Genomic DNA, 12,142 nt, shown 5'->3' with positions numbered 1-12,142 from the left:
AAATCTCCCTGCAAAATTTCAGAAATTTTTGACAAAACGCACAGGAGTTAAGTTTCATAATGGGTGAAAAAATCATGCCCTACACACACACAAACCCCACTCCAGCTTTTTTTGCATTTCTTGATGTTTCAAGGTCCCAAGTCCAAAAATGTAAATGTCTTGGAGCGTCATTTTTTGACCGAATGCCATACTTTCTCTCTATTATTTAAGAGCTAGGAAAGCAATATGTATATATTTCTCTAATCATGGATCTAATAGTTGGAGGAGGTAATTACTCCCTATGAGATTTTTTTTTACTGTAAACACAAGCTCCCATTGTAAGTATGTTATGGTGTTTGAATATATTTTCCTTATAAAATGAGCATCAATATTAAAATGGATACTAGGCCATTAGTTTTCTGGTTGACTTAAAGAAATAATGGTGGTAAAGCTTTCTGTATTATAAAATGAAAAATTTCCTCTTGATAGTTACTCCTTGATCAACCTCAATAATTGTCTGTAGTTCATTTCTTCGTAACCCAGCTATTCCAAACAATTCTGCATTGTTTTGTATGTTTTGTGCTAGTGTATTTTTTCCAAAGACAGACTTATCAGACAGAACAGAATGACCAGGTCACAAAACATTCTTATTTGGTGTAGTTTTGTTGCAGGTGTGTATATGTTGTGAAGTTTTTATTATGAATTTAATAATACTTATCCCTACAAATCCTAAAAGATGACCTATGTATTAGGGACCTGTTACATTCAAAATACATATTGTAAAATACATAATTATTCTGCAAATTACTCTCTCTCTCAAGGTCATTCATTCTGTTCCATGTTTAATCAAGTGTAATAAGTCTGTCTTTTGAAAAAGTGTGCTAGCACAAAACATACAAAATAAGACAACAGAAAAAAAGCCATTTGAATAATAACTCTGCATTAGTTTGAATTAGCAAAGAATACTACATTGATATAGGCATGTAGCAATGTTCTCTAAACCTTCAGAAAAATCATATCTAATCTTAATTTATTACAATTAAATTTTCAGTTTAGTATATTACTTAATAATCGAGATTATACATTGTTATCACTACATATATTCAATATATTTAATTGCAAGATTGGAATTTTAAATGTCTGAAAATAGATAAAAGAGGCAAGGAGAAAAAAATACTAGTAAATTATCACTAGACAACTTCTTCCAAAGTACAAAATTTAACTTTCATAATAATATGTTTAGGTAAGTAGATTCTGGATGTTCAGTTTATTGATAGTTAATACCCTACTCACAATGTACAGTGTTAAGTAGGGATATAAGATTTAAGCAGAATTAAGTCAAGTCGCATTGTCGAAAACAAGATTAACTACTTGTTCACACTAGGTAATTAAAGCAAATTATTTGCTTAGCCCTCAAGTGGGTGTACTCAATATTACATTTTAAATAAAATCAAACTTTTGCTTATTTTTCATAAATCATCATAAATTAATTTATATTTAGTAATTTAAAATATAAATAACTTATTTAAAATGCATAAGAACTGTTAAACATTCTGTCTTGTCATGGGACATTGGAATGTCATGAAACTAACACTACTTCAAGAACTTTATGCTTATTTTGAAGCTATTCTAAGATATCTTAATAATAAAAATAAATTTTCACTGTGTACAGCATTATTAATAGTTTTCCTTTTCAAAAAGAAAACTATTAATAACACCATACACAGTGAAAATTTATTTTTACTACTATTATTACTTGGCATGAGTATAACACTAAAACTGTATTAAGATATCTTAATGTAATTATTTATCTGTACATGTAACAAATTGAAACTTTACTTTAAAATTTTAATGCTTTGATTTCTTTTGAGATTTTTATCTGATTTTATTATATTCTTTCTAGAACTGATTTTAATATTCTCAAAGGAATTAGACAAAAGAATTTTATAAATCAATTCATTATGCAAATTTCTAAATTTTTACCTTCAAATGTAATTGCCATAAGGAGTCTTAGTAATCCAGGATTTTTCAGGTCTGGTAATCTGCTACTTTTATTTCCCATTTTCTATAAAAGAAAGAAAATATGATTTTTAAGAGACTATTTGAAGAGTTCTATTTAAAACTGATATATATCTGTGACTTATTTCCAACCATCACTAAGAGCCAAAATTTGTATGATACTTCTGACTCCTCTCATGCAGTACACCATAAAAATCAACAAATCATGACTGTCTTTCAATAGAGAAGAGGGGGAAAAAAACTTTGCTATCTAAGATTAGCAACAACCTAAAATCAACAGAAAAACACTGCTAACTTTCAACAACATAACACACTATACATACGTATTTCAGCCACTTGAAAAAAAACAAATGTTTTCAGGTACTGGTACCTACTTCAGGTTATTAAGTTTTTTGAAAACTGCTATCTTTAAGGTTACCATTGGCAACATTAAAGATTGCAGTAATCTATGCTCTTTAGCATAGTTTCAATTATGTAAATGTAACATTTATAAATAAATTAAGATGTAATTATACAAAAATTTTATTTAGAGTAAAATATTTCTTTATTAAAAATGTCTATTTTCCTGACTGTCACTTATAAAGTTTTATTTTATCGTGATCTAAATCTCAATATTAATTTAGAACAACATAATACTAACTAAAAATTCTATAATCTTTCTTAAAGCATGATATATCTCAAAACAAATTCTACTTTACACAATACAATCTTTTTATCATTTTGATTATTCATAAAATAACAAAGGTTTAGCAATATCTGATATAATCTATTAAGCATTTTAAGAAAATCTATGATAACAACAACAAAAAAATAATATTCGATACAGTCCCGAGTTCAATTCTGCATTATTAGTGAGGTTTTGGCTGAAGTTTTCAATGCAAAAACGTGAATGTTGGACGTTCAGTGCCATCTTCCTGTAAGCCTAGAAGTTTTACAATGGCATTTGGAATGTCAGTGAAATCATGCTTGACATTCCAAATGCCATTGTCAAACTTCTAGACTTACAGGAAGGCAGCGCTGAATGTCCACATACATGTTTTTGTGTTGAAAACTTTGGTCGCAATTTGCTATTCTCTTTCATTTTCTAGATTAGGGGTTGGCAACGTGGCACCCTTGGTGAGATTTTTATGTGCCCTCACTATATTACACACATACTGAGCCCAATGTAATTGCACAAGCACAGCATTAACAAATAGCAATCAAGGTTATAAACTGACGCACTTGCCACTTAGCATGTAGAAAAATTCTTGCTACTGGTACATTTGGTAGTATGTTATCGTTCTGCAGATAAACTACATGTATTTTGAGTATTGGGGTTGAGTTATAAACTCCGTAACATAACCATATCCGTCCATAGCTGTAACCATATCGTATAGCGTGTTTAAAATGTCCATATCAGATCCATGTGGCCATACCATATTCCATAAGAAAAGTTTGGATTGACCAAACTTTTATGGTAGGGATATGGAGAATTGACAAACTGCGCATGTGCTAAGTCACCATCAGTTGATATACAATCAGAAGTTGTGCCAGAAGCAACCGATGAAACTTTGACAAATTGTTTGAAACTTAACTTTTGACCAACAATGCTACTTCTGAACAATATAAAATTTTAAGCTAATAGTTACTTTGGTCATAAAAAATAAAATAATAATAAAATGAATATATAATTATAGTGTTAGATCTGGCAACAATAGTTGGATAACTTTGCACATGCTCATGATGGACTGCTTCATAAGCCATAAAAAAAGTTTGTTCATTAACGGATATAGAAACGGCCTTACAGTATTTTATAACTAATGCTATAGACATCCAGTGTAGCAAACATTTACGAATATGAACATGGTTACGTTACGGAGTTTATAACTGGACCCTTAGTGACCATATCACACAAGATAGTCATGCTTCTCACTACCAAATATGTATCGTACCGGTAAAACAGATTTTATATATAACTCATCATAAATAATTGTAAAAGAAAAAGAATTTATTGTTTTAATGACAACTGGAAAGAACAATTTTGTTTTATTGATTTCAAAGGCAAATGTATTCTCTTACTGTGCAATAATAGCATGGTGATCCCCAAGAAAAGTAACATCAAAAGACATTTCAAAACTGTTCATTCAAATTTTGATGCTGACTATCCTGTGCACTCCAAAATAAGAAGAAAAAAGATATCTTCCTTACAATCAGCTATTACCAAACAACAAAGCATTTTGCTGAACCTTTGGAACAATCTAAAGCTGCAACAACCAAATCACTAAGAAGAAAAAACCCATATACAGATGGGAAATTAATAAAAGAAGCCATGTTAGAAGCTTCTGACTCGTTATTTGAAGGGTTTAAAAATAAAATCAAAAATAGTTTTGGCTATAAATACTTTACAATTGTCAGCCAGAACAGTAACCAGAAGAATTGAAGCAATTTCAGATGATTTAGAAACACAATTATCAAATGATATGAAAAAAATGCATTTTCTTTTCACTACAGTTGGATGAATCAACAAACATAGTAGACATAGCTCAATTAGCAGTTTGTGTAAAAATGGTGTTTTATGATTTTTCTACAAAAAAAGAATTCCTTAAAATCCTTCCATTAATTAATTAAAGGGGTGTACTCAAGGTGAAGAGATATTTTCCGCATTTAAAAATTTTGCAATGACTAATAAATTACCACTGCAGAAGTTAATTTCCATTACTATAGATGGTGCACTTTTGATGGCTGGTAAGAACATTGGATTTATTGCTTTATTTTATGCAGACAAGATTCTACATTTCCTAAATTTGTATCATACCATTGTCTTATACACCAGGAAGCATTATGCACGTTTTAATGATTTAATGTCACTTGTAATAAAAATTATTAATTAAGATCACAAGAAATGCAACACAGATTATTTAAATTATTTTGGAAGAGGAAAATAATGAGTGTAATGACCTCCTTTTACATACTGATGTGAGATGGCTCAGCAGGGGTAAAATATTTAAAAGATTTATCAACCTTTTCCCACAAATAAAAGAATTTCTTTCATCAATGAGTAAATATTATGAGCAATTAGAACAGTGATTGGTTGATAGATTTGGGATTTTCAACCAATGTTTCAGCCAAGTTAAATGAATTAAATATAAAGTTGCAAGGAAAAATAAATCAGCTTATTTCTGATATGATTAGTGCAGTAAATGTGTTTGAAACTAAATTAGCATTATTGAAATCACATTTAATAAAAAATTTGTTAACACATTTTCCAAATGTGAAACGTATTATTGAAAGTTCGGTTAACAAAACATTTAATGCTACATCATATATAAAAATTACGGAGAATCTTTCAGATGAATTTTCTTCCCAATTTGCAGATTTTACAAAATTAGAATCTGTTGTAATATTTTTTGTTATCCATTTAATGTGTCTTCTGATTATGCATCTGCTGCAATTGGCAAACATTTTGAGCTTAGTAATACAGATGAAATAGAATTAGAAATAATAAATCTATAAAACAATATTATTTTAAAAGCATGTCATAATGATAACATTAACATGTTTTGAAATTTAGTTCATAAAGAGAAATATCCTATTTTAAGAAAATGTGCACTAATAATTTGTTCATATTTTGCAATTACGTATAATTGCAATTGTCTTTTTTCAAATATGATGTATCTAAAAACAAAATATCGATCAAAGCTCAGAGATTCTAATTTAGATAACTGTAAGAGCATCTAATTCTAATTATATCCCCAATTATAACAAATTGGCAGATTTGCAATGTCAGATGTCACACTGATGCGGATGTTTGCATTTGTCATTGTTTTGCATTTATAATTTAAGTATATCTATGTATATTTCTTGAAATAAACCCTTTAATATTTTGAAGGTTTTTTATGTGCCCCCAAAAACTTTTGAATTTATACTGTGCCCTCATTGACAAAAAAGTTGATGACCCATTCTAGATAATGCAAAAATAATTTTAAGTATTTCAAAATATTGGCTCAAAATCACATTCTTTTTTTTATTATTCATATCAAGTCCACTTTAAATACTTCTTTATACTTTCCTCTTTGAGTTAATTTAAACTAATAAGTGCTATTGATTGCAACTAGTTTCTAAGTATAACAACTCCATATGACTTCAGGAGAAAAACAAAAATACTACAAATTTTATAACCCAAAAATGATTTATCCAATAAAGCTTTGACTCATTAAAAATTTCTAACACTTTCCCTATATCTGGTTTGGTTCTCCATATAATCAAAATATCATTTTTAATTATGGTTTTGATTATATGGAGAACCAAACCAGATATAGGGAAAGTGTTAGGCCGCGACTCCACTAGCCGTAAAACAGCCGTAAAACCCCTCACCGTAAAAGCTTTTAATCATGTGACTTATTTGCCTTTGCGCTCGGATTGCGGTGGAGATCCGGCTAGCAAAGCTTTTTACGGCGACAGTACTATTACGGTGTATACGTGATATATAAATATAAAGACAATAATTATATTCTACGAGTTTTCTCTATACTATAATTACAAATATAGTAAAAGTAATATCTTTACTTTCATATATTGACTTTTATTATTATATTATTAAGATAATATACAGCATTTATAAGCTTAGCTTTTTTATTATATACTCCTCTAGGATGATCTTCCAATTCTAAATATGCTATTTTGGGATTGAAGGATTTTCCTTTGGCCGTTCATATCGCGTGTTTTAGGCATCCATTATTATAATCGGAATACCTCTTGTCATACATACATGAATACTTTCGGATGTTTTCGATAAATCTTTCCAGATCTTCTAGAGTAGCCACGAGATAACGTACACAAAAGCTCGTTTTCCGCCATTTTCGTACCGTGTCACGATGACCTAGATTTAACTGACTTCTGATTGGTGGATGGTACTGGTTTATGGTCGTATTTGCTTCGAAAGTTGAGCACTGCTCAACTCGCTTTTACGTTGGTTTTACGACCTGCTCAGGCATAAAATACCATGGTCACGTGATTAAAAGCTTTTACGTCCCTTTTACGGCTAGTGGAGTCGCGGCCTTAGAAATTTTTAACAACGCATACGGGCTAACACTAGAATTAGAAGCTTTGACTCCTAAAATTTGTAGTATTTTTGTTTTCCCCGATTATTTATTGCTTTAACAACACAAAATTTCACCAAACCTTTTTTAAATAGGTTTGATGAAATTTTATGTTGTGAAAGCAATAAATAATCAGGAGAAAAAACATAAATGCTACAAATTACATTAACTTAGAATTACTGTTTGTTTACACGAAGGAGGTACCATAAGAATTTAATGGCATCAAATAAAAGAAATATATTTTTAGAAAATAAAGATGTTCTAATTTATTTATAATTCTTTTCATCCTGAGAACTTTAATAGGGCTATTTTAATCACTCATCAAGGATTAAATAAAGATCAGAATGGTGGCTGAATGGTGAGGGATAAGCCCCAACAAATCTGGAACAGACTTCCCATAAAGTTCCTGAAGATCCTGACTTGGACTCTGGTTCACAGAGTGACAAGGCTGATGTCTATCTCTTTGGCCATCTGGCTGTCTGATTTGCTAACTGAAAGAAACATTGTAACTACAGTTTAAAATGGTTTAACATAACTCATTTCCTAAAATAATGACTGCTCTTATAATTATCATAATAACCTATGCCAGATGCTTATGTAGAAACATTACAGTACATTATTATTTTTGTAACCACCAAAAAGGGGTTTGTAGGCAAATAAATAAATTTGTTGTCTTTCCAATCTGATGTTCACCAGAGATCAAGAACCACTCAAATAAAAATGGTGGTCAAGAATCTTCTAAGTGGTTCTTGACCTCTGGTGAACATCTGTAGTAACTCCCTTAGCACGTGGTGGCTGCAGAGTTGGACAAACAAAAAAATAAAACCACAGAATATCAAGGAAGAATGATTAGTTGGCGTAAAGGGGTGTGGTGTAATAACAAAAGTTTATTTGTCACACTAAACACACTTAATACAGGCTATACATATACAACACAAATTCCAGTCCGATTACAAGTCTTGCTTTTGTTCACACCTTCTCCTATCCTTCCTCCACTGAGCAAGGCCTCTTTGATACCAGACAATAATACAAAATAATAGCATGAAGAAACAAAAACAAATTGAAAAATAAAAAATATACAAACATTCCCTTGGAACAAAAAAAATCATAGGTTTCAATGACCCTCCAGTTAGTCCTTAATTCCTTTTAGTCACTCTTTTCTTCCTTCATTCATATTCCTCTTGAATAGAGTTGGATTCTTAAACAACATTGTCTTTTTCTTTTTCTATTATGGTTGTCCTTCCTAACCTCTACCTTCTTTCAGGTTGACTGTCACTCTCACTCGTTTGTTTTACAACAACCTCTATTGCCCTCGATGAGCTCTTACTATCTTCTGCATCATCCAATAGCCAAAAAACCAAAAAAGTCCTTCTCACATAGACACACACAGTATTTATATCCCCCACCAGAAGAAACCACATTGTCCTATATGGCCAATCCCCCATATCTTATATCCTGCCAGCTGAGAACTGGCAGTACAGAGGAAGGAAACAGAGGGGGACATGTAAAATAATGGGAGACAATATGACACAAACGAAATAATAAACACAAAAAAAATAATAATAATAATGACAATACAAAATAGCTGTGAAGTGCTACCCATCAGATTGGAAAGACATAACAAATTTGTTTATTTGCCTACAAACCCCTTTTTGGTGGTTGCAAAAATAAGAGATTGTATCCAGCAAATATTGCTGATATTAGCTTTATATCAGTACATTATTAGCATCATGTAGCTACATCAGATGAACAGGAATGGGAAAAATAGTTTTTTGGAATTCATTGTTAATTTTTCTATTTGTTACCTAGCTAATGCTATAAACTGAGAAATCTATTTTCCTTATAATGAAATAAACTTTGTTGTTGTATTTTGCAATAAAGGACCATCCATTAAATTAAATGTGCAGTTTAACAGGGAGAGGTCACAAAAAGTACACCATTATACACAACAAGGAAGAAGGTGATCAAAACCTGTGTTGGATGGTCTCTACCATTAATGCAATTTTCACACTGACTTTATTCTCATGATTATACCTTATCAAATGCATAGCATCATAGGAAATTCAAAGCTTTTGATTTCTTCCCCAAGTAGAAAAGATTCAATTTGGCATTTCAAATTGTCAGCTATTTTGCAATTACATAACATAATATTTCATTAACAATCTATTACTGCCAATATTAAGCTTAAGTACATTTTTGGAAAATATGAAAATTCTTTACAAAATGCCAATAAAAAATAATTTATAATTTTATGCATAATTTTGACAAAATACTAAAATTTGATATCATTTAATGTATTAAAACTGCCATGAATATTTGAAATAAAGAACTAACATTCTATCTTTTGTTTCTTGTTCATTCCTCTAAGATACAGTGGTGTAACTAAGGGGTTAAAGGTGAGCATATGCCCTAAATGCTGACTTTGGAATGCAAATGAACCCATGGAATTTTTGTAATTAACATTGAATCAAAAGTGTCAGGTATGCAGTTTGCCTCAGGTGCCAAACCATTCAGTTCTGCTCTGCTAACATATACTGTTTTATGTGTTACACTGAATTGAAAGTATAACATATATGTTTTATGTTATACTTTCAATTTAAGGATATATAAATTTGAGAAAAATCTAGTAGTAATAAACAGTTTTTTTCTCAAAAAAAAATTTTCCAAAGATGAAGAGGATTTTGTAGGTCTATTAAACATTTCATAATAACTAATAATTTTTCAAAAAATTTTAAATATTTTGTATTATAGAGTTTATAGGTTAATCTGAAAATTACTCTCTTTAATAAAATGCTACACCTAGTATAAGCATACTTACAAAAATATGCAAGTATAAGCATGCTTACAAACTTTTACATTTTAATGACTTTTTTAAACAGTAGCACATACAAAAGTTTCTCACTTTATAAGTTATGTTGCAAATGTCATGCTCAGCTGATACTGGTGCCAAGTGCTATGCCAGACTAAAGTCAAAGCTTAGCTACCTAAACATTGAGCTGTGTTATTGATATATGTAACAACATCTAGAAACTTCTTAACAAAATATAACATGTTCAATATTGCAGACTATTATTATTATTATTATGTTTCCTAAAATAATATATAACAACAGTTAAAAATTCTAAACTATTATAAACAAATAAATAAATCCACCATTGTATAGTTGTAAAATTAAAGCCAATCAATCATTAAATTATATTGGGCTATATTATTACTATTTTAATTAATTAAATGCTAAGTATAATAATTTGGCATTAGAGGAAACATTAGCCACCATCTCTTGCTAAATTTAATAATTATAATTAAATTAATATTTTAATAATTAATTTAGAAAGTTCTGGAAGAAAAGAATGAGCCCAAACCAAGATTCATATTTGCAATTCCCACATACTGTGCAGTTGCATTGCTAATATGTGGGATGCTAGCTATAAAAATCACAGGAGTTGAATAGTGAAGTCATTTGAGTTTTGTTTTTGATAAACCAAACTGATGATCAAATTTCAGTTGATCTTTTTTAAGAAAGCTTAAAATTAATCAAGGATATTAAATATCAGAGTCCAGAATTAAAGTACAGTACATAGATTACATACTGATGTGTCACTATTATATTACTGTTAAAATAGAAATATTGATAAATACACTGGAGAAATTGTAAACTTTATAAAAATAAGTTAAATAAAATTTTATATTTTACGAAATAAAATTTTATATTTTATGTAATAAAATTAAATCATTTTTAACTAATCATAGCTTATTTTATAAAATCAGTTAATAACAAATTAATTCAAAAATAAAAATATTAATTTTTTTAATTTTTCAGGTTCCAGAAGCTATGCAAAGGCTTCATGACCGTAAAAATGTGGGAAAGATTACATTGGATCCAAACATGGAACCAAAACCTAAACCACAAGTAAGTTTATAATAAATGCTGCATTTTAAAAAATCTCTAAAAAAACATTAACTTTATATTTCTTGTATGTGTATAATTTATAGCCCACTAAAGGAAAAGAAAAAGAAGCCAAAGATGGAAAAGCTACAAGTGTTCCTTCAGGAGAGAGTACTGATACAGAGAAAGAGGCTAAGGAGGAATCTTCTCCTCCTCCAAGTAATTGACTTTTTGTGTAATTTTTTTTATACAGTGGGTGATTGGTTAACAAACATAATCCATTCCAAGACTTTGTTTGCTATCCAAATTGTTCATTAACCGATTATTGATTTATTATAGTGTTTTATGGGAATTTGATTAATTCGTTCTGGAGACCCCAAAGAATAAAAAAATATACACTTTCTTACTATGTTTATTTATATGTAATAATAAAAATACATATATACACAGTCTTGCATTTTTATTAGTTGTGTTTTTTCCATTTGTGGAAGTTAAAGAATCTGTCTAATGTCAATTTCTTCTCTCTCTTCGGGATTTTTCAGAAGTAATTAATAGCATTGTAATTGTAGAGATCCCTAAGCCCATTAGCCTCAACCTGGTTTGGATGTCATTCTAAGACCTCCCACTTCTTCAAAAAATGTTTAATAGAAAATATCGACATTAATTCTCTTTTTCAGAAGAAAACATATTTTGCTGAGTTCCTTGGTGTTCTTCATTCAAGAGTTCTTGGCATTCTTCTGTCGTCAGATCAGTTTTAGGTTCCATTATGAGCTTTTCAATGTTCTGTATTTCTCAGGTGTGATTTTTGTTACTCCTTAAGCTGCTTGAGTCTTCTTGATAATATAGTATCTTTATTAGATAAGATTGAACTGCAGCCTACTGTAGGCCTATTCAAGCCATACTGCCTAGTGACATCAGACATCCTCTGCCCATTCTCTACCTTTACTATTATACTCTCACCTTTCAAAAATAAAAATGGACGCAAAACTTAACAAGTGCCTGCCTGACAGTCTTGCAAATACTATAAAATTGTCAGAAAAATAAAAGGCTGGAATTACAAGGGAGATTTTCAAATTTTGGAGGAATACTATCCTACTTTGATTTGAGCATCGATGTCGACATTTCCTGTGTCCCAAAAAGTTTTGAATTGTTGCCTGAAGACAAGGGAAGACCAATCAGT

General features: G+C 30.1%; 1 protein-coding gene across 2 annotated transcripts in view; it reads left to right on the top strand.

Moving 5' to 3' along the window:
• LOC136990518 (synaptic vesicle membrane protein VAT-1 homolog-like) overlaps window positions 1-12,142 on the top strand; it is a 39,380-nt gene that overhangs the window by 23,300 nt on the left and 3,938 nt on the right. For both annotated transcript variants that reach the window (XM_067288924.1, XM_067288923.1), the window contains exons 8-9: window positions 10,897-10,986; window positions 11,070-11,181. In XM_067288924.1, coding sequence (XP_067145025.1) covers window positions 10,897-10,986; window positions 11,070-11,181 — 202 coding nt within the window. The remainder of the gene's footprint in view (window positions 1-10,896; window positions 10,987-11,069; window positions 11,182-12,142) is intronic.

This window comes from Centruroides vittatus, unplaced genomic scaffold, assembly GCF_030686945.1.
Source record: "Centruroides vittatus isolate TY-2023 unplaced genomic scaffold, ASM3068694v2 scaffold_944, whole genome shotgun sequence".
Classification (NCBI taxonomy): Eukaryota; Metazoa; Arthropoda; class Arachnida; order Scorpiones; family Buthidae; genus Centruroides; species Centruroides vittatus.
Note: the sequence above shows the minus strand (reverse complement) of the source record. Positions and strands in the feature narration are given on the sequence as shown.